Raw genomic sequence first — 26,953 nt, 5'->3', positions numbered from 1 at the left:
GAGAGATGATTAAGTTTAATGAGGCTGTTGGGATGGGCCCCAATCCAGTCTGACCAGTGTCCTTATGAGAAGAGAAAACTTGGATACAGAGAGACACCAGGTACATGTGCACAGGGGGACGACCATGTGAGGACACAGAAGGCGGCCATCTACAAACCAGGGAGAGAGACCTCCAGTGAAACCAACCCTGTCAACACCTTAATCTTAGACTTCCAGCCTCCAGAACCGTGAGACAATAAATGTCTGTGGTTTAAGCCACTGCAGCCTATGATATTTCGTTTCGGCAGGCTGAGCCAACTAACACAGAGGGAAGGGCCTGACAGGGAAGGGGACAGGATGCTGGGGAACTAAAGCGGATGACAAACGTGCCCTGCGCTCATCCCGCCCCAACTTGCCTGAGGCTGGTGGGTGTCACTCACAAGAGCGGGTAAAGATTTTGTGGAGAAAAGGGAACCCTCCTACACTGTTGTTGGGAATGTAAATTGGTGCAGCCACTATGCAGAAAAGTATGGAGGTCCCTTAAAAATCTAAAAATAGAGTTGCCATATGATCCAGCAATCCCACTCCTGGGCATACATCCAGAGAAAACTATAATTCAAAAGGATACATGCACCCCAACGTTCATAGCAGCACAGTTTACAATAGCCAAGACATGAAAAGAACCTAAATGTCCATCGATAGATGAATGGATAAAGAAGATGTGGTACATATATACAATGGAGTATTACTCAGCCATAAAAAAGAATGAAATAATGCCATTTGCAGCAACATGGATGGACCTAGAGATTATCATACTAAGTGAAGTAAGCCAGACAGAGAAAGACAAATATCATATGATATTGCTTATATGTGGAATCTAAAAAAAGTGATACAAATGAACTTATGGACAAAATACAAATAGATCCACAGACGTAGAAAACAAATTTATGGTTACCAAAGGGGGAAGAGGGGGGAGTAAATTAGGAGTTTGGGATTAACATATACACACGACTAGATATAAAATAGATAACCAACAAGGACCTACTGTATAGCACAGAGAACTCTACTCAATATTTTGTGATGACCTATAAGGGAAAAGAATCTGAAAAAGAATATACATATATATATGACTGAATCACTTTGCTGTACACCTGAAACTAACACAACATTGTAAATCAACTATACTTCAATAAAAAAAAAAAGAGTGGGTAAAGATTTGCTGAAGGGGGGATCTTTGGGAAGAAAGCCCGGGAAGATGAGGACAGAGTTTCACATAGGAGGACATGGAGGGCTCCCTGCCGATGACCTTTCCATCCACATTGAGGAGCTGGGGCGTCCGGGGTCTGTATATTCTAGGGAACCTCCAACACCAGCAGGGCCAACTTGGATCTGTCAAACCTGCGAGCCTCTGGCAGCCGGAATTCACAAGCTCAGCAGCGCACACCAAGCGTCTGGGCTCCGTCCCAGGACGCACCGTTACCAGCACGTGGGCTGATTTGCCCTCTGTAAAGCTCCTTGGGAGAGCCAGGCATAAACACACGCTTTGGCCCAGGGGACCTACTTTCTGCGCTGAGGTTTGTGGCCTTTGGTTTTCATGTTTTCCCAGTTTGCACGTCTGTCATCTCCGCCTTGCCTTCCTCTTTCATTTCCTTTTTACAAGTGGGTACCGGGCTCTTGTTTATGTCCAGCCTCATGCTAAAGTGCTGGGGGGTTGAAGGAGAGGCGGAGGGCAGCCTATGCCACTGCCCCCACCCCTCGCTGTGAGGGCCAGTGATGCAGCAGCGAGATGTGAGCGTTTCAGCATCAGTTAGAAGAAAAATCAAGACAGACTATAATCCAGTTGCTTTCTGCTCTGCCTTTGGAATCTAGCTGATGGCGCCAGAAGGTCCTGTAGCTATTGAAGTTCTTTAGAAGCTGTAGCCTAGCTACATTTAGGAGACTGGAATACATTACCCAGCTAGCGGAACAAAGGGAAGGTGGGAGCTGGGGGTGGGTGGTGAGGCGGTGTCACACAGCAATGAAGATTTTGGATGCTGCCCCTGCGTCCATCTCTGGAGGTCCTGAGGTCTGAGTTCCAGGACCTTCAGCTTGAACTCCCTAGAATCCTGCATCACAAATCCTTGTGTCTTAGCCCAATAAACAGTCTGGGGCTGATGGTCCTACTTCTGCCCCAACATGCTGTGTGACCTTGAGTGAAGCATTTGCCCTCTCTGGGTCTGTTTCCCTCTCTGTAAAACGGGGTTAATAGCATTGACCTAACCCAGAGAGTTTGCACAAGAGGCATCGCTAATAAAACTTGTCATGAAAGTCTTTCTTTCTCCAAGGTTTAGGGGTCCGGGAAGGAGAGGGTCTGGAGGCTGTGGATGCAGCCCAGGGAAGGCAGGGGCTGCTTGCAGAGCGGAGGTTGGCTCTATGGGCGACACAACAGAGATTGGAGTCCTCTGACGTCAGCCGGCCCAGAGGCCCCGCGCGGAGGGGCCAGGCGGCTCTGGCCTCTGAGGTCTGGCCCTCGCCGCCCGACCTGCTCAGGCCATCTGCAGCAACTCACAGAAGTGACATCAGCTTCTTACACTTTGTCAAGTTCAAGAGTCTTTCCAACAGCGCTCAGATGGAAGTTGCACGCAAGTCACAAAATAAAGTCAAACTTGGCTGGGAGTTTGTTTTTGTACAGAGAACAATGGTCAGAGAAAGAGTGCTGTGTTATGCACTGTTTAGATGGAGAGGAGCGCAGCTGCCCCGGAGGGCTGGCCTGCCCCAGAACTGTGTGTGCACGTGTAAGTGCATGCATGTGTATATATACGTGCGTGGGTGTACTGTGTATGTGTGTACGTGTGTCTCTGTGTACTGGTGTGTGCACGGACACATGCACATGTGTATTGTGTACATGTGCCCATGTGTCTGTGTGTACATGCATGTATGTGTAGATGTATGTGCATGTTGCATTGTATTGCACATGCATGTACATGGATGTGTGTATGCCTATATGCACAGCTTCCAGCACATGTGTACACATATGTGCGCTCACATGCATGTGAGCATATATGGATGTGCACAGGCGTGCGTGCATGTGCCTGTGTATGTGTGCACACGTGTGTGTATATATACATGGATGAGTTTATGTGTACAGGTGTGCATATACATTACGCATATGCATACAGGTGTTAACACATAGCCATATATGTGCATGTGCGCTTGGGCATGGCTGGAGGGCATGTACACGTCCACACGCCTTATGCCTTAACAAGGTTGTGTCCAGGTCAAACGAGCTACCATGCTCGTGTCCAGCAGACGTGTTGCCAGTGTTGAGGGCTGGCGGTGGGCGATAGCATGTGTGCCCTGGGGTAGAGGTGAAGGGGGGCTGTCATATGTGGCTCAGAGCCCTGTGGTCATTTCCCTGGAAGGTTACTGAGCCAGCCTTTTCATGCTCATAAGCCAAAAATTGTTCAAGTCACTCAGTTTTTTTATGCTTAAAATCTCAGAGATGTGGACTTCCCTGGTGGCGCAGTGGTTAAGAATCTGCCTGCCAGTGCAGGGGACACGGGTTCGAGCCCTGATCCGGGAAGATCCCACATGCTGTGGAGCAATTAAGCCTGTGCGCCACAACTACTGAGTCTGCGCTCTAGAGCCCGCAAGCCACAACTACTGAGCCTGCGTGCCACAACTACTGAAGCCCGCGTGCCTAGAGCCCGTGCTCCACAACAAGAGAAGCCACCGCAGTGAGAAGCCCGAGCACCGCAACGAAGAGTAGCCCCTGCTCACTGCAACTAAAGAAAGCCTGTGCCCAGGAATGAAGACCCAACAGAGCCAAAAATAAAATACAAAATAAATAAATAAATGTATTAAAAAAAAACCTCAGAGGTGCCATGAATGCATCAGGCCCAATTTTGTATTTTGTATTTATGACAACTGGGATGGTCTTTTGAGTTCCACGGTATCAAGGTGGTTTTTAAAAATATATTTGTCAGAATAGCCCTCTGAATCTTTTCTTACACTGTTCTCCTTGCTGCTTTTTTGAGTATTAATAATTGAGATTCCATGGATGAAGCTCAGGACTAAGAGTTGGCAGACTTAGGAATTCAACCCCTGAGCCAGACAGTTGTATGTGAATCTAGCGGTTCCCTAGAGCTGCTTGGCCTTTGAGAGGTTACTTAGTCATTCTGTCTTAATTTTCTCATCTTTAAAATGGGGATGCCGGGACTTCCCTGGTGTCACAGTGGTTAAGAATCCACCTGCCAATGCAGGGGGCATGGGTTCGATCCCTGGTCCAGGAAGATCCCACATGCCACGGCTCCCACTAATCCCGCGCGCCACAACTACTGAGCCTGCATGCTGCAACTACTGAAGCCCGCACACCTAGAGCCTGTGCTCTGCAACAAGAGAAGCCACCACACTGAGAAGCCTGCGCACCACAACGAAGGGTAGCTCCCGCTGACCACAACTAGAGAAAAGCCCATGCATAGCAATGAAGACCCAACCCAGCCAAAAAAAAAAAAAAAAAAGAGAGAATAAAGCAAGAAAAAAATAAATAAAATGGGGATGCTTAAGGAATTCCCCGGGGGTCCAGTGGTTAGGACTCCGTGCTTTCACTGCTGAAGGCCCGGGTTCAATCCCTGGTCGGGGAACTATGATCCCACAAGCCGCACAGCGTGGCCAAAAAATAAAATAAAATAAAATAAAATAAAATAAAATAAAATAAAATAAAATAAAATAAAATGGGGATGCTCATAGTAATGGCCTCTTAGGATTGCTATAAGAATTAAATGAGATATTGCCAAGCTTTCCAACCTGTGTACTGTGCCAGTGTGCAGTTTGCTGTGAGATACTGAAGCCCCCCAGGGGAGCAGAGGGTCTCCCATTAGGTCATGAGCAGTGCTAGAGGGCTGGCAATATAATGATGTGTCCCAGCGTGCAAAGCAAATGAAGGGTCTCCTGTTAAAAAATTATTAGGGTCCCGGCATCTCCACCAAAAAAAAATTATTAAGAATTTCAAGATTGTGATAGCAGAGCATTAAATCAAGTGTGCAGTCCTTCAAGCACGTGGCCCTGGGTGGTGGCACTGGCTGCCTGGTCTCAAAGCTGGTCCTGCCTGTAGGTATTGAGCATGATGAGTGACACTGAGCATAAGTGACATCGGCACCTGCTCCACTGCAACGTGCCGAGGATAGTCACATGATCCGAACCCCCTGAGATCCAAGTCGATGGCAGCGGACATCCACTGAATGTTCCTCTACCCACCACTGGCAGAGGGCCCTCAGGGCCGTGGCGGTGTTCCAATGAGATGGTGGGGAGGTGGCTTGGCAGGGGCCACAGGTACTCCTGGTGTGCCCAGCTTCACGTGAGGGTCAGAATCTCAGTCTTTACCAAAGTGAGATGCTTCTGGATCCCCGTGGCTGATGTGTCCCTATTCAGCGCCATCTAAGCAGAGTGATTGCTCTCACAACGCACATACCTCCTTCAGAGTCAAATTTCATCATGATTTGGAAATATTTGCTACTGAAAACGTTTGACTGGGTTCAAAGTATGTCAATGTTCTATATGTCAATGAACTATAGATTCTTTAAATATAATTTCAACTGTTGTACATTTTTGAATGGTTGTGAAAAGGGTTCAACGTTTTTGTGATGCATCTGTGTGAACAAAATTTCTCTTCAATGGTGAACATCAAGAATTCAAGAGATCACCTTTAAAAAGTTTGGGTCAGGAATTGTGCATAGCCATTTCAAGCAGAGATATTAAAAAGATACGGTCAAGGAAACAGGCTCAAGTTTCTCATGACACATTTAGAAGTTGGATACAAAATCAACACTTAATTTCTGGCCTTCTACTTTGCATTTTATCTTTTATCTTAATTATAAAATGTAAATTGAGTGTAATGGATTGTTTCAGATGGCCTGCTGGAGGGGTGTAGCTTATCCCGGCGTACCGCCCCCCCCGAGTGCCATATCTGCACAGTCATTTTCTTTGAGTGCCACGTTGTGTAACTGTTCGGAAACACCAGGCATCACATGTTAAGCGCTTCCTGGCACAGAGCGAGCAGTCCATAATATTAGTTACGTCGCTAATGTATTCTTGTCATCATTCTTATACAGATACCAAGGATAAAGCTCTGAGCTAGTTATCAAAAATTGTGAGTCGGAGGCATGCTTCTATTATAAACTACCTGATGACTCTAAATGAGTCCGTTTATCTTTTTAATGTCTGCTTAAAATGCAGATAATATTACCTGCGCATCCTGCCCAATGTGCAACGTTATGGGACTCAAATGAGAAACTCAACATCCAAAATTGCTGAGAAATAGGAACTGTTTTGCTGGTCTTGTTATTTTTCTTCTTCTAACTCCGTGCTCTCCCACCACAAGTGGCTACTTAAATGTAAATTAATTAAAATGAAATATCATTGAAAATCCAGTTTCTCAGCCATGCTAGTAACACTTACACATGTGGCTGGTGGCTCCCATGTTGGACCACACAGCTAAACTACTCGTTACCCCTTAATGCAAATGCTCACCCTCTTGCTTCTGCTTCTTCTCCCACCTGTGGATCAGGTAGGGAAGATTTTAAGTTTTTTAAAATAGATTAAAATAAACTTAAACTTTTAAAACTTAAAATAAGATTTTAGGTTTTTTAAAACAGAGTCTTAATCCATAATAGGTATAAAATATTAAAAATGCTGAGCTCTGCTCTCTTTGGTATGGGAAGATACCATTTCTAATGGGATATGGACCTTGATGGTTTGCCTTGACCTCTCTGCAGGCTCTTGCACAGACCCTTGGGCATTTTCAGATGGCTGGAAGGGTTGGGGTGTTATAAGAAATAATGAAGGGAAAGAGAGCTAACAGGTGCAACACGGGTTAAATCCACATGTCTTCGAGAGTGTGTTATTCTTACCATCCTGACTGCCACTGTGATCTTTATCATTATCAAGTGTAATCATCAAGCTTTTAATCAGTTAATTTTTAAATTATTATTTTTGTATTACATTTTTTTCTCCCAGTTTTGAGATATAGTTGACATACAGCACTGAATAAGTTTAAGGTATAATGATCTGATTTACGTACATTGTGAAAGTGATTATTGTCATAAGTTTAGTGAACGTCCATCATCTCATACAGGTACCAAATTAAAGAAACAGACACATTTTTTTTTTCTTGTGATGAGGACTCTTCAGATTTACCCTCTTAACAGCTTTAATGTATAACGTACAACAGTGATAATTATATTTATCATGCTGCACATTACATCCTTAGTACTTATTTATCTTATAACTGGAAGTTTGTATCTTTCGACTGCCTCCATCTGATCCCCCCCGCCGCCCCCTCGAACTTTTCATTTAAATCACTCCGGAGGACCTTCTGATTCTTTCATACTTGTTAAATAAACCTCGAGCGGCAGCAGCCTGAAACCATGGCCACAGCCACCCCATTACCCACACCTATAACTGGGTACCTGTTACTCAAACCATAGGGGAGAACGGGTTTGCTGAAGGTTCTGAACGCAGTGTGGTTGGCCGGTGAATTTCAGGAGTCTGCTGGAGCCATTACTGTGGCTACAAGGACATGTTGGTGAAAAACATAGGACTAGTACTGTGTAGTGTTTCAATTGTGGTTAAACTACTACATCCATGCCACTTCTCGATTTCATCTAGGACGTAAAATTGTGGGCCAGGGTTTATTGGCGTGGCTGCCATCAGGGGAATCTTCTCTCTGATCCTTTCTGGACGAAAAGAGTATTTCTTTTGGCTGTTGGTGATTATTTAGTCAAGTCAGCTGGGGCACTTTGAGGAAATGTTGGCTTTCTTCGTTACCTTTGGAAAAGGCTCAAAATAGATTGGTATACTCTGTGAACTCCCAATGACCACATTTTCCTTTTATTTACAAAGAGGAGTTGCAAGGACAAAACTGATTCAGTGCAGTTAACCACGTAACTAACATCATGGTGTGAGCAATATTTGTTATAGACAGAGATCCTACATGTAAGGCTTTTAAAGGCTTATAGATGTTGAGAAATAAAAAACTGAATTGGGTATATCTTTTTTTTTTTTCCATTATAGTTTATCACAGGATATTGAATACAGTTCCCTGTGCTCTACAGCAGGACCTTGTTGTTTATCCATCCCATACACAATAGTTTGCATCTGCTAATCCCAAACTCCCAATCCCAGGTATACTTGGGTATATCTTTTAAACACCAAATATACCTTTAGTGAATAACCGGTTTAGGAAAACCACCAATTGTCCTCTTACCTTCCTATCTGACATCTGTCAGGAAAGGATAGACATTTTAACATAAATCCTGGCAGCCACTGTTTCCTAATATGTTTCTGACCCATTGTTGGTCTATAGAATTCCTGCTCCTAAAAAAAGTCCAACTTTCTAAGCCTTGTTCTGCTAGATGCTTGGCTTTGACATACCCATACTCATTATGACCCAGTTTTTCATTTGCTGAAAGGGAATAGTCCTCCTTCCTGTTACTTATAGGGATGTTGTAAAGTCAAATATGGGAATAATAGATGAGAAGTCACTCTGAAAACATTAGAAGATGCAACACAAATACAACTTGAGTTTGTTCTCAGTTTTCTGGGCTTTGTACTATCACCCATTCTGCTTAGCCATTTAACAAATAGAAATCTAAGAAGGGGTTCGCTCTGCTCCTTGAACGGGGCTATGCACTTTACATGGGAAAAAATTGGGAGAAGGTGGAAAGGGAAGTCGCTGAGGTGGAGCAGGGTGTCTTTGCCATCCTCCCAGATGAAGGGCTCACAGTGGGTCTCACCTTCATAGAACCACTGCCCCCAAACGCCACTGACTCAGAGCTCCTGCCGGGACAGCGGAGGGATGTGGCGTGTGTGGCAGACTCCACTCTGCAGGGCTGTCTGAGGACCTGGTTCTCCAAGCTTCAGGGCTCCTTGAGACAGATCAGTTTCTCCCTCCCAACCAGTTCTACTGTCTTTGCACCTTCACAGGCTTTGGTTTTGAGAGCACTCCCCAGTAGAACTCTTGCTCACGAATCTTAGAGTCTCATGGTCTGTTTCTCTGAGAACCCAACCCGTAACAGTTGGCAGTGGGAGTGGTCCCAGGAAGCAGTCCTTGAAAATGGGATTGTGGAGATAGATCACCAGCAGGCAGGCTGGCAGTGAGGGCCACAGCATTGGTGGCAGGTGAGTCTGGAGAGGCACTGTCATGTTGCAGTTGTGCACTTGCTAAAACTTTTACTGGTAGCGAAATATAAGAAAATGATGGGAGAAAATTTTACTGGAGGGTGAAATAACTCAGGCCTTTGAGATGAGCTGCTCAGGCTGCTGTCACACAGTACCATAGAGTGGGTGACTTAAACAGCAGACATTTATTTCTCACAGCTCTGGAGGCTGGAATGTCCAAGATCAAGGTGCTGGCAAATTCGTTTCTTGGTGAGGCCCTGTTCCTGGTGTGCAGGCGGCTGCCTTTTGCTGTGTCCTCAACGCGGCAGGGGAGAGTGCTCCTGGGTCTCTTCTTACAAGGGCACTAATCCCAACATGGGGGCTCCACCCTCATGACCTCATCTAAACCCAAGTATTTCCCAAAGGCCTCATCCTCAAATACCATCACGGTGGAGGGGGGGAGGGAAGGGGGTTGGGGCTTCAACGTATAAATTTAGGGGGGAGGGACACAGACGTTCAGTCCAATAACAACCGGGGTAGTAGTAATTATAAGTTTTACAAAATTGGATCACTATTGCTGGGTGCAATGGATGCCTCACAGTGTGGAATCCAGAGGCCTCCCTGGCCGCATGTAAAGAGACACTCATATTCTGTAGATCAAAGACAGAAAAGGCCAAGGACCAACCTGGCACTGAATTATGAGTTCCATAGCTCCAGATGTCAAGGGTCCTGATCAGGAAGAATGGGACCCTGAGAGATTGGATGGTGCCATCTACACTTGAATGTCTGAATTCCCAGAGGCCCTTGAACATCCTGAGCCTAGAGAAGCAGCCACTCCTTCCTGTTAAAGGCTGGCACCTTCCATCTGCTTGAAGACAATGAACAGGTCTCAGTCCTTCCAGGCAGCATACACCCCTCTCAGGACCTAACCCCACCTCCACTCCTAGCCATCAGGCCAATAGGTAAGGTCAGGTCCCGACATAACCCGGTCAGGGAAGTGCTGGGCCCGCTAAGAGAGGAAAAGGACCGTGCCCCAAAGGAGCTGCAGGACCCAGGTACCATGTGCTAGCAAGAGCCAGGAAAGCTTATATGAGGATGGATTCTGAGGACCCTGGATCAAGCTGGGTGGGACACAAAGTAGGGTAGAGTTTGTGGATTTGAAGGCACACAGCAGTATTTAGTACCTTGGCAAGGACCCAGGGACCCTGGGACTCTGGGATCATGGGAGATACCACTAACACACTTAGGATGGTTTGGGGCAGTTGTGGAAGACAGAATCAAAAGCTTCAGTGAAGAGGGCATGCCATGTAAGGCTGGAAAACTCACCAGCCCACCATGTGCCCTGGGAGGACTTGGAAGGACCTGGAAGGCATGCTGTTCATCAAAGCAATGAGAAATGAGCTGGCTGAGCTGGCGAGAGGGGTGCCAGCATCACTGAGACTTTCTATTGGTCAGGGCAAATGGCAGGAGTTGCTGTTAGGTGACTGGGCTTCCGTAACAATGGGGAGGAAAAGATCCTTCAGTAGTAGAGGCCAAATGGGGCACTTAGCCATCAGAGGTACATGGAAGCAAAATCACAGTGGCAGCCAGGGGACCTGACCCGGGGGAGCGATAGAGATAACAAAGAGAACATGGAGTTATGTCAATGAGTCAAAGAGGACCCCTGCATATTGCCACTAAGTTGTTCACTTCTTCATAACATGCTGAGACCATTAGCTCAAAAGCCAACGAGAGTCAAGCTCAAAATTTTAAATTTAAAGCATCCAATTGCTTTAAATATAGCCCCAATAGATTTTTAGCTACTTAGAGACTGCTTGGCATACCCTGCAAAACATATGTACCTCACATCTGCTAGCCATAGACAAGATGAATCCTGAGGCTATACAACACTGGGGGCCACAGCTGCCCTTTGGAGCTCTCCTGACCCAGAGACTCCCTGCCGTGCTACTGAGTGACATCTCCCAGACACCTAAGCCCCCTCTGGTTCCCTTCTTCCCTGTGAGTTCTCTTGCTTTCCTCCCCTCTGGATGGTGTCCCCCGGCTCTGGAAGGTCTCCTGCTGTGAGGGGCACCCCCCTGCTTATCCAAGCACAGCCCAAAGCAAGCTCATTGGGTGCTACTGTCCCCTTGCGGTCATATCTTTTTCTTGCTCAGCCCCACATCCCTCAACAGGCAACCAGAGGGACAAGACAGATGAGAAGCCAACAGGGGTATCACTCAGTCTGTAGAATAAATAGGAAGCAAGGAAGGGTGGTCAGGAGGCTGAGGGCAGCCATCCAGATAAAGGTCATGATCCCATGTCCCGTTTCCAGACCTGAGCAGTTTTCAGACCTGGAACCCACTGAATGAAGTAGAGGAAGGGAACTCAGAAGAATGGGCCCTACAACACCGTGGCAAGTCTGTAATCATTGCCAATGTCCTTCTCAAAAGGGATCTAGGGTCATTTATTTCAGTAGTTGTTCCCTGGGGAAAGGTGACAACTCAGACATTAGGGAGGACTGTTGGACACATATTCCAAGTTGACATTGATACCTGGGCACCCAAAGTGTCATCATGCCCCCACCCTGTTAGAGAGGGGGCATAAGGGAGCCTGGTAATGTACGGAGCTCTGTCCTGGGTCGTTGGACCCACTGGAGTGGGAATGAAGAGTGAAGATCTCTGTTACGTGCTAACACACACCAGACAGCATCTACCAGGAAAGAGGTACTTAACAACCAAGCAAACATAATGACTCAGTCAGTTGTCATCAGCCAACCTCTGACACTACAATGCTGAGACAAGGAGCACACGAACAGCACAGCCATGGTGGCAGAAATGCAGGGGCCCAACCACATGAGGGTCCACTCACAAAGATTGACCACTGCCACAGCCCAATGTCCAGCCTGCCAGCAATAGACCAATGCTGAGCCTCTGGATAGACACCCACCACTTGGTGTAAAGTGACCTGTGATTCATCTTGACTAAGAGGGACACATAATTGGGATGTGGGTTTGCCTTTCCTGCTTGTAGTGCTGAAGCCAACACAGCTCTGTTTACACAGTATTGCTCCACCAACATGGGATCCTGCAAAACATCCCATCAGACCAGGGGACCCACTTTCTAACGAGGGAGGGGGCGCAGTGGGCACATAAGCAGGGGACCCATTGGTCCAATCATATATTCCACCACCCAGAAACTGCTGCCCTGATAGAATAATTGATGTGCCAGCTTCCAGATGATATCTTATGAAGATGGGGTACCATTTTCCAGGATTTAGCATACTCCCTTAACGGATGCTATTATGTGGTACTGTGTTCCCAGTAGACAGAACACAGAAGGCTGAGAAACACGGGAGGGAAGTAGAAGTAGCCCCGTTTTCTTCATTCTCGGTGACCCACTTAGGGAACTTAGGCTTCTTTTCCTTGACACTGTAAGTGCCTAGAGGTCCTGGTTTCCAGAAAGGGAATACTTTCAGCACAGAACTTTAAACTTTAAGCTGTGGCTATTGCTTGGCCATTTGGGGCTCCTTGTGCTAAGAGACCAGTAGCCGAATAAAGGGGTCACCATCCTGCCTGCGGTAATTGACCCTGATCGCTGGGAGAAGGGGGGCTGCTGTTACACAAGGGGAGCAGGGAGGGATGTGTTTGGCTCACAAGTGATCCAATGGGGGAATCTCTTGGTACCCAGTTCTGATGGCAAAGAGAAACATCCAACAGCCATAGCCTGAGAGAGGTACGGTCATTGGAGACTCAAACTTCTCCTGGATGAGGTTCTAAGTCACCCTGACCAGCGGAAGTGCTATTTGAGAGCAAGAGGAACCTAGAATTGGGTAGTAGAGGAAGATGATGAGTATCAGCTGTGGCTGTGGGTCCAGCTGCAGCTTGTTTGACTGAATCCCCTCTGAGCTTCCCAGATGGGGGTGAACTTACTCCCTGAAGGAGGCGATTGAGTAGCACCAGGGGTAGACAGCAGTGGCCACTGTGGTGAGCTACGCAGACCCTGCTTTAGGCCCTAGCACACTCCAGCTACTGGGCATGTTGGCTGGTGAAGATCCACAGCTACATCCCTGGGAGGCAACTGACCTTTATGGAAGAAAGCTGCCTCTCCCAAGGTCATACCACCTTCCCATGGTCAGCATATATCCCTTGACCAGATGATGCTGGAGTAAAAAGGCACAGGTTCCTTGCCTTGATCTGGGATATCTCTGAAGGGCCATCCCAGCTTCAAAGTTCCCTGTGGCTCATCAAGGTTAACTTCTCCCTCTGCCCAACCTTACTTCTCTCACTCCACCTCATTCACTGTTGACAAGAGCATTCTTCAATCACTTTCCTACATCCCAGTCTCCATCTCAAAGTTGGTTTCCCAGCACATTATTTTCTCTCTCATTCTTCCAGCCTTCTCTTTTTCCTCTTTCTTTCTCCTCTTTCTTCCCCATTTCTCCTATGTGTAGAGTGACAATATATCTCTGTTTGCTGGGAAGAGTCCTATTTTACTCCTGGTAATCTGGTGACTCATCTGGTCAGTGTCCCCTTTAATTCTCAAAAGGGTCCTATTTAGACTCTACATTATATGATCAGAATTCACTGAATTCACCTCTTCTTCATCATACACACATTCTTCACACTTATTATATTTTACTAGGTGCTGGGAATACAGACCTGAGTAAGAGATTCCAGTCCTCTGAGCCCAGCCTCCAAATTCCTATTGAAATTGCCAAAAGAATATTGTAATAAAAAGACACATTATAGCTGGAAACCAGAGAAAGGTGCCATTCTCATATAATAAACTTCAAGGAATTTCTACAGATGTATTACAGGTGAGACCGGATTGAGGGAAGGGTCTGCCTCGACAGGTGTTTCCTCTGCATTCCTTTCACTCATTTTCTTCAGATGAAAAATTACCTGGGGACTGGTGGAAGTCACCCCACCAGTGTGCCCTAAATCAGAGCAGCAGGGACTGGAGGTGACATGGGGGACCTCCCAATTCTATCTGTGCCCCAGAGCCATGCACTGGGCATAGCAAGATTCTCAGGGGAGGGGACCTCTTCAGCACTCATAACAGTCATCTGTTTGGGGCTGTATCCTAAACATGGTGTGGGCACCTCAGGAGGGCAGAGGGGCCCCTAAATTAAAGGTCGCTGCCCCAGTTAACATGGTTCGTCATAACAAACATGAAAACAAAACTCTCAGACATAAGAATGAGGCTCTTTAGTACAGTGGCCTCCAGCTATAGCTGCCTTCCTATTCTCCATAGACCACTGGAGCTTAAATTGAGAAAAGTAAAATGTACAATCATTCTAAGAGTTTCTCTTCCTTCTTCACTGAGTCTTAGAGTAGCTGAACAAAGTCCATACAAGACACCATCTCGACTCCTATTATCTGAAAGCATAACAAAAACAGCTGAAATGTATCATTATGACATCTTACAGATGGGAAAACTGAAGCTCAGAAATGTGAAGCGGCTTGCCCAGGATCCTTAAATTGACACCCCTTTGTCAGAAGAGCAATCACTGGCTATGTAAAGTCTTTAGACATTTAAAGAGAATTTGTAGTTAAAGAGAGAGGGAAAGAAGAGAGAGAGAGAAATCTGATGAACCAGTGTACAATCACTGGAAAAATGACACTTTTAAATGACTGTCATCACAATGAGAGTAGAGAATGTACTGGAAGCTAACACTTAATGTCAACATTGTGTGAAATGATTCTAAACAACGCTTGGGTATTATTATCAAACAGAACTGTAATGGAGGCAGTGATATCACTGTAAAAATGATAATATCCACATATCATTTCCAGAAAAATTACTCAAAGAAATACTTTGGTCAACTGGGAAATGTATCTAAATGAAGAGCTGAAGACTGTATCAACTGTTCTCCTTGCGCAGGGGCCATGATAATTTTCTCTGTATCATTGCAATTTTAGTATACGTGCTGCCAAAGTGAACACTATACCGACTGTCGTTAAAGCAACTTTTCTGAAAAAAATTATTACAAGCCCATGTCAAAGTTGTATACCAAATTTGCCACAAGGGAAAATGGACAGTGGTATAATACAGCGGTGCCAGTTAATATTATCAGATTCCTCTCAAGACCCACAGCTTCTCAGAAGGTGCTCATGATCTCAGTAAAGGCTATCCAAAAGTTGCTCAAGAATGCTAATTATTTCCCAGAAGGAATTGTAATTACATCACATTCATAAAAGAAGTTCTGTCCCAGCCTGATTTGGGAAAATTTTCTTTCTTACCATGTTACAGTGTAACCATCACATTTTTGTGGCTCACTTAAGGGAGAAAACAAAATCTAGACCACGTTGCAAGTTAAACTCAAAAGAGATTATAGAATGGAGGCACGGATTGAGAAAATACAAGAAATGTTTAACAAAGATCTAGAAGAACTAAAGAACAAACAAACAGAGATGAACAACACAATAACTGAAATGAAAAATACACTAGAAGGAATCAATAACAGAATAACTGAGGCAGAAGAACGAATAAGTGAGCTGGAAGACAAAATGGTGGAAATAACTGCCAAGGAGCAGAATAAAGAAAAAAGAATGAAAAGAATTGAAGACAATCTCAGAGACCTCTGGGACAACACTAAATGCACCAAATTTGAATTAGAGGGGTCCCAGAAGAGGAAGAAAAAAAGAAAGGGTCTGAGAAAATATTTGAAGAGATTATAGTCAAAAACTTCTATAACATGGGAAAGGAAATAGTCACCCAAATCCAGGAAGCACAGAGAGTCCCATACAGGATAAACCCTAGGAAAAACACACCAAGACACATATTAATCAAACTAACAAAAATTAAATTCAAAGAAAAAATATTAAAAGCAGCAAGGGAAAAACAAAAAATAGCATACAAAGGAATCCTCATAAGGTTATCAGCTGATTTTTCAGCAGAAACTCTGCAGACAAGAAGGGAGTGGCAGGATATACTTAAAGTGATGAAAGAGAAAAACCTGCAACCAAGATTACTCTACCCAACAAGTATCTCATTCAGATTTGATGGAGAAATCAAAAGCTTTTCAGACAAGCAAAAGCTAAGAGAATTCAGCACCACCAAACCAGCTTTACAACAAATGCTAAAGAAACTTCTCTAGGCGGGAAACACAAGAGAAGAAAAAGATTCACAAAAACAAACCCAAAACAATTAAGAAAATGGTAGTAGGAACATACATATTGATAATAACTTTGAATGTAAATGGATTAAACACCCCAACCAAAAGATGCAGACTGGCTGAATGGATACAAAAACAAGACCCATATATATGCTGTCTACAAGAGACCCACTTCAGACCTAGGGACACATACAGACTGAAAGTGAAGGGCTGGAAAAAGATATTCCATGCAAATGGGATTCAAAAGAAGCTGGAGTAGCAATAATCATATCAGATAAAATAGACTTTAAAATAAAGACTGTTACAAGAGATAAGGAGGGACACTACATAATGATCAAGGGATCAATCCAAGAAGAAGACATAACAATTATAAATGTTTACGCATGCAACATAGGAGCACCTCGATACATAAGACAAATTGCTAACGACCATGAAAGGAGATATCAACAGTAACACAATAATAGTAGGGGACTTTAACACCCCACTTGCACAATGGACAGATCATCCAAACAGAAAATAAATAAGGAAACACAAGCTTTAAATGACACAATAGACCAGATAGATTTAATTGATATTTATAGAACATTCCACCCAAAAGTGGCAGAATATATTTTCTTCTCAAGTGCACATGGAACAATCTCCAGGATAGATCACATCTTGGGTCACAAATTAAGCCTCGGAAAATTTAAGAAAATTGAAGTCGTATCAAACATCTTTTCTGACCACAACGCTATGAGATTGGAAATCAATTACAGGAAAAAAACTGTAAAAAACACAAATACATCGAGGCTAAACAGTGTGCTACTAAATAACCAAGAGATCACTGAAGAAATCAAAGAAGAAATAAAAAAATACATTGAAACAAATGACAATGAAAGCACGACAACCCAAAACCTATGGGATGCAACAAAAACAGTTCTAAGAGGGAAGTTTATAGCAATTCAATCTCACCTCACGAAACAAGAAAAATCTCAAATAAACAATCTAACCCTACACTTAAAACAACTAGAGAAAGAAGAACAAAGAAAACCCAAAGTCAGTAGAAGGAAAGAAATCATAAAGATCAGAGCAGATATAAATGAAATAGAAATGAAGAAAACAATAGCAAAGATCAATAAAACTAAAAGCTGGTTCTTTGAGAAAATGAACAAAATTGATAAACCCTTAGCCAGACTCATCAAGAAAAAAAGGGAGAGGACGCACATCAATAAAATTAGAAATGAAAAAGGAGAAATCACAACTGACACCACAGAAATACAAATGATTATGAGACTACTACAAACAACTATATGCCAATAAAATGGACAACCACGAAGAAATGGACAAATTCTTGGAAAGGTACAATTTTCCAAGACTGAACCAGGAAGAATTAGAAAATATAAACAGACCTATCACAAGTAATGAAATTGAAACTATAATTAAAAATCTTCCAACAAACAGAAGTCCAGGACCAGATGGCTTCACAGGTGAATTCTATCAAACATTTAGAGAATAGCTAACATCGATCCTTCTCAAACTCTTCAAAAAAATTGCAGAGGGAGAAACACTCCCAAATTCATTCTATGAAGTGACCATCACCCTGATACCAAAACCAGAAAAAGATATCACAAGAAAAGAAAATTATAGACCAATATCACTGATGAACACAGATGCAAAAATCCTCAACAAAATACTAGCAAACAGAATCCAACAACACATTAAAAGGATCATACACCATGATCAAGTAGGATTTATCCCAGGGATGCAAGGATTCTTCAATATATGCAAATCAATCAATGTGATACACCACATTAACCAATTAAGGAATAAAAACGATATGACCATCTCAATAGATGCAGAAAAAGCTTTTGACAAAATTCAACACCCATTTATGATAAAAACTCTCCAGAAAATGGGCATAGAGGAGCCTTCCTCAACATAATAAAAGCCATATATGACAAACCCACAGCAAGCATCATACTCAATGGTGAAAAACTGAAAGCATTTCCTCTAAGATCAGGAGCAAGACAAGGATGTCCACTCTCACCACTCTTATTCAACATAGTTTTGGAAATCCTAGCCACAGCAATCAGAGAAGAAAAAGAAATAAAAGGAATACAAATTGGAAAGAAGAAGTAAAACTGTCACTGTTTGCAGATGACATGATACTATACATAGAAAATCCTAAAGATGCCAGAAAACTACTAGAACTAATCAATGAATTTGGTAAGGTTGCAGGATACAAAATTAACGCACAGACGTCTCTGGCATTCGTATACACCAACAACAAAATATCAGAAAGAGAAATTAAGGAAACAACCCCATTTACCATTGCAACAAAAAGAATAAGATACCTAGGAATAAACCTGCCTAAGGAGGCAGAAGACTTGTACTCAGAAAACTATGAAACACTGATGAAAGAAATCAAAGATGACATAAACAGATGGAGAAATATATCATGTTCTTGGATTGGAAGAATCAATATTGTGAAAATGACTATACTACCCCAAAGCAATCTACAGATTCAATGCAATCCCTATCAAACTACCAATGGCATTCTTCACAGAATTAGAACAAAAATTTTTACAATTCGTATGGAAACACAGAAGACCCCGAATAGCCAAAGCAATCTTGAGAAAGAAAAACGGAGTTGGAGGAATCATGCTCCCCAACTTTAAACTATACCACAAAGCTACAGCAATCAAGACAATATGGTACTGGCACAAAAACATAAATATAGATCAATGGTACAGGAGAGAATGCCCAGAGATAAACCCAGGCACATATGGTCACTAATTTACTACAAAGGAGGCAAGAACATACAATGGAGAAAAGACAGCCTCTTCAATAAGTGGTGCTGGGAAAACTGGACAGCTACATGTAGAAGAATGGAATTAGAACACTCCCTAACACCATACACAAAATAAACTCCAAATGGATTAAAGACCTAAATGTAAAACCAGACACTATAAAACTCTTAGAGGAAAACATAGGAAAAACACTCTTAGACATAAACCACAGCAAGATCTTTTTTGACCCACCTCCTAGAGTAATGGAAATAAAAACAAAAATAAACAAATGGGACTTAAAAGCTTTTGCACAGCAAAGGAAACCATAAATAAGACACAAAGACAACCCTCAGAATGGGAGAAAATATTTGCAAATGAAACAACAGACAAAGGATTAATCTTCAAAATATACAAACAGCTCATGCAGCTCAATATCAAAAAAACAAACGATCCAGTTAAAAAATGGGCAGAAGACCTAAATAGACATTTAACCAAGGAAGACATACAGATGGCCAAGAGGCACATGAAAAGCTGCTCAACATCACTCATTATTAGAGAAATGCAAATCAAAACTACAATGAGGTATCACCTCACACCAGTTAGAATGGGCATCATCAGAAAATCTACAAACAACAAATGCTGGAGAGGGTGTGGAGAAAAGGGAACCCTCTTGCACTGTTGGTGGGAATGTAAATTGATACAGCCCCTATGGAGAACAGTATGGAGCTTCCTTAAAAATCTAAAAATAGATATACCGTATGACCCAACAATCCCACTACTGGGCATATACCCTGAGAAAAGCATAATTCAAAAAGAGACATGTACCACGTTGTTCATGGCAGCATTATTTACAATAGCCAAGACTTGGAACCAACCTAAATGTCCATTGACAGATGAATGGATAAAGAAGATGTGGCATATATATACAATGGAATATTACTCAGCCATAAGAAGAAACGAAATTGAGTTATTTGTAGTGAGGTGGATGGACCTAGAGATTGTCAGACAGAGTGAGGTAAGTCAGAAAGAGAAAAACAAATACTGTATACTAACGCATGTATATGGAATCTAAAAAAAAAGTGGTACTGATGAACCTAGTGGCAGGGCAGGAATAAAGATGTAGACATAGAGAATGGACTTGAGGACATGGGGTGGGAGGGGGAAGCTGGGGTGAAGTGAGAGTAGCATGGACATATATACACTACCGAATGTAAAACAGTTAGGTAGTGGGAAGCAGCAGCATAGCACAGGGAGATCAGCTCGGTGCTTTGCGATGACCTAGAGGGGTGGGATAGGGAGGATGGGAGGGAGGCTTAAGAGGGAGGGGATATGGGGACATATGTATGCATATGGCTGACTCACTTTGGTGTACAACAGAAACTAACACAGTATTGTGAAGCAATCATACTCCAATGAAGATCTATTAAAAAAAAAAGATAATGCATACAAAAAAATATTGTGAAATAATAAAAGATTTGTTAAAGGTACAGAGCAAAACAATATGTATATTATAAGCTCATTATTTTAAAGTAAACTATTATGTTTACATACAAAAAGGTATGGAGAACAAACTATTATGTATATAATACATGTTTTATTTTTTTAAAAAAAAGAGAGATTAAAGCACATGAATAGGAAAGCTAAAACTCTAATCAAAAGTGTAGTGGTATTTCTTTGTGATCTCAAGGTAGAGAAAGACCTTAAATAAGACCCCAAAGCACAAAATGGATAGATTGGACTCTATAAAAATGAAGCATTTCTATTCAAAAAAGGACAATAGTGACAATAATGACAAATGACAGATTCAGAGATAATATTTGTAACATCTAAAACTGACGATGGATTAACATCTCAACAGACAAGGCACTCCTGCAAATCACCAACATTAACAGTAGCAGCAGCAAGAAGTATTAGCAACAACAATCACCAAGGCTGAGAATCCAGTGGGAAAATGAGCAACTGGAGGGGGCCCAGGTGGTTAAAAAGTATCTGAGGAGATGCTCACCACCACCAGCAATCAAAGAAATGCATATTAAAACAACAATGAGATGTAACTTTATGTCCATCAGGTCAGCCAAAATTAGAAAATCAGATAATACCAAGTTTTTGGTGTGCCGTTGATATAAGCTGGGATAGTCATGAGGAATAAAAACAAACCAGAATACAAAATTCAAATATGCAAGTGGAAATGAGAAAAGAAATTATTTCAGATATAGAAAATGAAAATTATCAGAAAACTAGGTATAGCTCTATGGTTATACATTTTAAAATACAAATGATTTTTTATTTTCTATGAAAATTAAAATTACCCAAGTATATTCACTGAGAGATAGAAACTTGAATAAATTAATAACCATCAAATAAATTATACAACTTATCAAAAGCTCCATGCCTTATGGGCAAGTACTGTTAGTTTAGAAATACACAGATTCTATGCTATTTAAACTAATACTGAACATAAGAAGGAACAGAGATTATTTTTACATAGCTTGGTTTTACAAAACCTGACATGCTAGTCAGAGTTTGGTGCAAAAACTTTAAACTGTTCCAAACATCATAAGCAGAAGGGGACTTAATACAAGACATTTTGGAGCTTGCAAAATCACTGGAGGATTTGGAGAGGCAGACTCTAAGCAGGGCCTTAAGAATGTCTCACAGAACCCCAAAGCAGTTAACCTCCAGACAGGAAGGCATAGGAAGTGGGAATAAATGATGGGTGTCAGCAATCAAATACATCACACACAGGCAAAGATAAAATTAACAAGGAAAAAATTGCACTTCAACTGCTATCTTCCCTATTGGAATATAAATTCCACAAGGGCATGGACTTGGCACTCCTTACCATGGTGCCTCCAGCAAGGCGAGTGTTTGATAAATTTGTAATGAATGAATAAATGATTGAGCCTGTTGGGTTTATTATAGAAATACAAGGACAAGCCAACATTAGTAAATGTACTAATATAAGTAGTCACAATAATAGAAAGAAGAGAAAAGTTTTATGATAGTCCTAAAAAGTGCTAAAAAGGTATTTGATATAGTTCAACATATATTTGTGATTGAAACTCTTAGTAACCTAAAAGAAATACTTATTTTATAATATATGACACAATACTTAATTTAATAATGACATATTACAAAAATATCTGTAATAGTCAGGTACAAGACAAGGTTTCTCTCCAATACTTCTACCATTTGCCATTGTATTTGAGGACTTAGCCAATGCAACAAGACAAGTAAAATAAATCAGGTATATTTACCAGAAGGAAAGAGACCATGAATAGGTGATATAATTGTCTATTTGGAAAGTCTACTGAATCAGTTAAAAAACTAAACAACTTATAAGGAGTAAGTAAGATGACTGATTGCATAATAAATAAACAACTTCCTTAGATTTCAACACTAATCAGTTAGGAATTACAAATATACAAATATTTATATTCAAAAATTACCTAGGAATAATTTGAACAAATTTTTTGCTAGACCTATATGAAGAATATTATAAAGTTGCACTGTAGGACATAAAGGAAAACAATAAACTGAGGAGCATGTGGTTTTCCTAGTTTCTAAATATATCATACATTTCCAGTTTCAGTTTAAAAATCTCAATGTTTATTAAAAAATATAGTGACATTTCACATTTTAGGGGAAATGATAGATTATGTAATAAGTGCTATTGGTACAACTAACAATTTGGTGACAGAATTTTGATTTCCACCTCATAACATAACAAAAATAAATTCCAGATGGCATGTAGTTGACATATAAATAGCAAAGATGTTTTGAATAAAATAATGAGTGAATTAAGTATTTAAATGTATCTATAACTAACCTTCTATTTAAATTAGTCTTCTAAGACTTTGGTGCTTACTGTTGAAAGTGGAACCAAGACCACAACAAACAAATCTACTTATTGAGGGAAAAAAATTTTAATGGAAAAAGAAATCATAAGAAAATATAAGTTAATATTTAAATTATTTTAGAATGGGGAAGGATTACCTGAGAATGACACAAAAGGAGGATATTATAATGGAAAAGATGGGTGGATTTAACTACATACGATTTAAAGGCACTTTTTTATGGTGGGCTCGATTGATTGCTTAATCCCACTGCCATTTTCAATCCCCAGCTCTGAGGCCTATCACAAAGAGGATGGAAAAGTGGGTACTTGCTTTCTCAGCTACCTATCTGACTATGGATATCCGTTAACTTAATTATAGCAAAGGAGACATAAGGGATGTTTCAGGAAAAGCTTTTACTTAGCTATACAAAGGGACAGAATCTTCTGGTACCTCTGTTCCTCTTGCTTCCTGCCTTGAATTTGTGCTATGGTGTCTGCAGCTACATCAACAATCTCACCACCATGAGACACTGATGAACCTAGAGGCAGGGCAGGAATAGAGACGCAGATGTAGAGAATGGCCTTGTGGACACAGGGGTGGATGGGGAGGGTGGGACGAACTGAGAGAGTAGCGTTGACATATATACACTACCATGTGTAAAATAGATAGCTAGTGGGAAGCTGCTGTATAACACAGGGAGATCAGCTCGGTGCTTTGTGACCACCTAGAGGGGTGGGATGCGGAGGGTGAGAGGGAGGCTCAAGTGGAAGGGGATATAGGTATACGTATAGCGGATTCACTTTGTTGTACAGCAGAAACTAACACGACATTGTAAAGCAATTATAATCCAATCAAGATGTAAAAAACAAAACAAAACAAACTCAACATGCAAAGGACAAAGGGATGAAGAGCAAAAGAACCAGGTAGTAAATGGCATTAGTGAGTGGTATCCCTAACTTGGGGCCATCTACCCCCAGACTTCTTGTTATGTCAGATAATTAAGTGTCTTTATCATTTAAGCCACTGTTATTTTGTTACTTAGAGATTTAAAAATTTTAAATACATCTATATCTGCCACCAAAAAATTACCATAAATAAAATGAAGGGTAAACAAAGATTGGGGAAAATACTTGCAACATATATGATAAATTAAAATGTAATATCCTAATAAAATAAGAACTTGCAACTCCCCCAAAATGTACAATAGCCAAAAAAAAAAAAAGAATGAAAAACTATTTCTCCTTACTGGAAATTCATAAAATACAAATAAGTTTCAAATAAAAATATCAGGGCTTCCCTGGTGGCGCAGTGGTTAAGAATCAGCCTGCCAATGCAGTGGACACTGGTTCGAGCGTTGGTCTGGGAAGATCCCACATGCTGCGGAGCAACTAAGCCCATGCGCCACAACTCTTGAGGCTGCGGTCGAGAGCCCGCAAACCAAAACTACTGAGCTCACACGCCACAACTACTGAAGCCTGTGTTCCACAACAAGAGAAGTCACCGCAATGAGAATCCTGCACACCCCAGTGAAGAGTAGGCCCCACTCGCCGCAACTAGAGAAAGTCCGCATGCAGCAACGAAGACCCAACACAGCCAAAAATAAATAAATAAATAAATAAATTTTTAAATATCAAAAGATATTTCCAATCCAACAAATTGACAAAATTTTAAAACAAGAAAATAACTTCCAAGATTGAGGAAAATTGAGGGTGGGGGCAGGGAGAGAGTAAATATTGTCTTTCCAGAGGACAATTTATCAATCTGTAACAAGGCTTAAGAAAACTGCATAGCCTTTGATTTTGCAATTTTACTTCTAAGACTTTTATCTCAAGGAAGGAATTATAGTCTGTGAAAAGCAACAGCTACAAAGATGTTCATCACAGTGTTATTTATAATGGTGAAAAATTAGAAATAACTTAAATATTCAGCAATAGCAATTGGTTAAACAATTTATAGTGTCTCTTCTCTGGATAATGAAATAGAATGTCAATATTAAATGTTACTGTAGGAAACTATTCAGTGGTATGGAAAAAATATGCTATGTTAAGTGAGCAGAAAAGTTACAAATCAGCATATAGAAATAAGCAAGAAAGGTTGAGAGAAAACCCACCCAAATATTAACAACCGTTTTTTGTTAGTGTCATTAGAGGTGGTTATTTCTTTTGTTGTTGTTTTGTTTGTTTCCATACATATTTTTTCTGCATTAAACATGCATTGCTTTTGCCTAAAAGTTGCAATTAAAAAGGAGCTTCTAGGAGGCTTTAGTCCTATGGAATATAAATTTTTGGAACCTCTCTCTTCCCCTGGGCCCCCAGCCTCCTTTTCTGCCACCTCCAGGCTCACTGAGTCTGGTTTCTTTCGCCCCTTGGTTTCCCTGCCCAGCTTCGCTGAACGCCGATTCTGGAAAGCGCTGCTCCGGGAGTTTAGCTCCGCGGACACGGAGACCGCACGTAGCGCCTGGAGAGCCGCGTCCCCCGCGGAGGGCGCAGCGCGGCGAGGGGCTCCCGGTTCCCCTGTGACCCACCAATCAACTGGTGTTTGCCGCACCAAAGGGAGGACCTTTCCAGAACGCCTCGCGATTTTCTTCAGTTCTCTGGGGGTTTCCGCGATCCCAGCACGCCTGCCCACCTGCAGCGGCCCCAGAGCCAACCGCGCTCGCGTTCTGAGCGCGATCAGTCCACTGCGGCGGGAAAAGGCAGCGCTGGGCCCCCATCGCAGACTCCTAGGAAGTCCCAGCCCCTCCCCGGGAAAGCACCTCCACGGGTGCCTTCCATGCCCTCTGTGGGCACCAGATAGGTTCCAAAGCACTTGCCTGGAGAAATTCCATGTTAAAAAAAAAAAAATACTGAGCGCGCACTGCGGGAACCAGCCCTTGCAGGCCAAGGAGCTAAGACAAGCAAGTCAGAATTCCTGCTCAAGGAGCTCACAGGCGGGGTGGCGTGGGGTGGGGTGGTGGGAGGAAACCATCCCCACAGGGGACTCACAGGACCTAGTGACGTACAATAAGCCAACATCATCCTGCTCATTTTACAGATGCAGATGGCCAAGGGAAACCGGCGTTTATCGAACACCTACTACGTGCCGGATATTTTCACCGAAGCTGTCTTCTTGTCCATAAGGCAAGTGAAGGTCTGGGGGAATAAATATCCCCATTTTACCAATCAGGAAACTGAGGCTTAAAGGAATAACACCCCCATTTTACCCATTAGGAAACTGAGGCTCCCACAAGTCAGATCAAATGCCCAAGACCTCTCAGTAAATGCGTGGCTCTAACCTGGGTCTGAGGACACCAAAGCCGGAAGAGTTTCTCCTTCTTCACGCTGCCTCGTCCTGTAGGAACCACTGGTGCGCTCCAACTTGCCCCGGGTCAGAGCTGCAGAAAGTGCGGCAGTTGTGAGTGTTTTACGGCCTTTAGTCCAGCGCCCCCTATAGGGCGCGTCCGGCATTGCCCAAAATACTGTTCCAAGCGCTTCCGGGCCCTCGAGACTGTTCCCGCGGGGGACACCTCAAGCACCGCGACCCCTGCCTGGTCTCCCCCGAGAAGCCAGAGTAAGTGGAAATTCTGTCGCCCCTTCGAGGGTGGGACGGAGCTACCCAGCCCGGCGAGCTAGCTGTTTTCCCAGCCGGTTCTGAGGTTTCCTGACCCTGGACCCTCCCACCCTGAAAAGCTTGTCCGGCTTCCTGGAGGTGCGAAGGTGGGTTCCCATCAGTCAGAAATGGGATTTCTAGGCCTTGGGCCGTGTTTGAGGAGATCCCAGAGCTAGAAGTCCAGTTTACACCGTTAAAGACAACGTGAAAGCATGCCTTTTACTCAAGTGCCTTTTCCCGATTTTCTCTCTTGTCGCCAAGGTGTGTGGTGTGCGTGGAGGTGACGGTGGAGTCTGTGTGCTGGAGGAGGAGGTAGCCTGGTGCCCAGTGGGATGATATTCTAGCTGGTGCCACATCTGTAGCTGTACCCACTCCCGCCTCCCCCCACATAATCCAGGAGGGGGAGTTGGGAAGACAAGTGTATTCTGGAGAAGAAAGTTGGATCTGGAAGCCAAGACTGTGTTTCTGGGGCTTGGAGGAAGAGGCCACCTGTGCAAGGGAGGGTGGGACCCTTTTGTCACCCCTCCCCTAGCCAAGGAGGGGGTCCTT

The 26,953-nt window shown here is 42.8% G+C and overlaps 1 protein-coding gene across 2 annotated transcripts in view; it reads left to right on the top strand.

Moving 5' to 3' along the window:
* Positions 1 to 26,953, top strand: part of LOC309664057 (uncharacterized protein) — a 64,798-nt gene that overhangs the window by 35,374 nt on the left and 2,471 nt on the right. The window contains exon 2 of one of the 2 annotated variants that reach the window (XM_082469027.1): positions 16,466 to 26,637. In XM_082469027.1, the coding sequence (XP_082325153.1) occupies positions 25,026 to 25,934 (909 nt within the window). In that variant the 5' untranslated portion in view covers positions 16,466 to 25,025 and the 3' untranslated portion in view covers positions 25,935 to 26,637. Of the gene's footprint in view, positions 1 to 13,105; positions 26,638 to 26,953 lie in introns of those variants that run through there. The other variant, XR_014265558.1, reaches the window with a different exon arrangement.

Source organism: Balaenoptera physalus (genome assembly GCF_965194825.1).
Source record: "Balaenoptera physalus genome assembly, chromosome: 7".
Lineage (NCBI taxonomy): Eukaryota > Metazoa > Chordata > Mammalia > Artiodactyla > Balaenopteridae > Balaenoptera > Balaenoptera physalus.
Note: the sequence above shows the minus strand (reverse complement) of the source record. Positions and strands in the feature narration are given on the sequence as shown.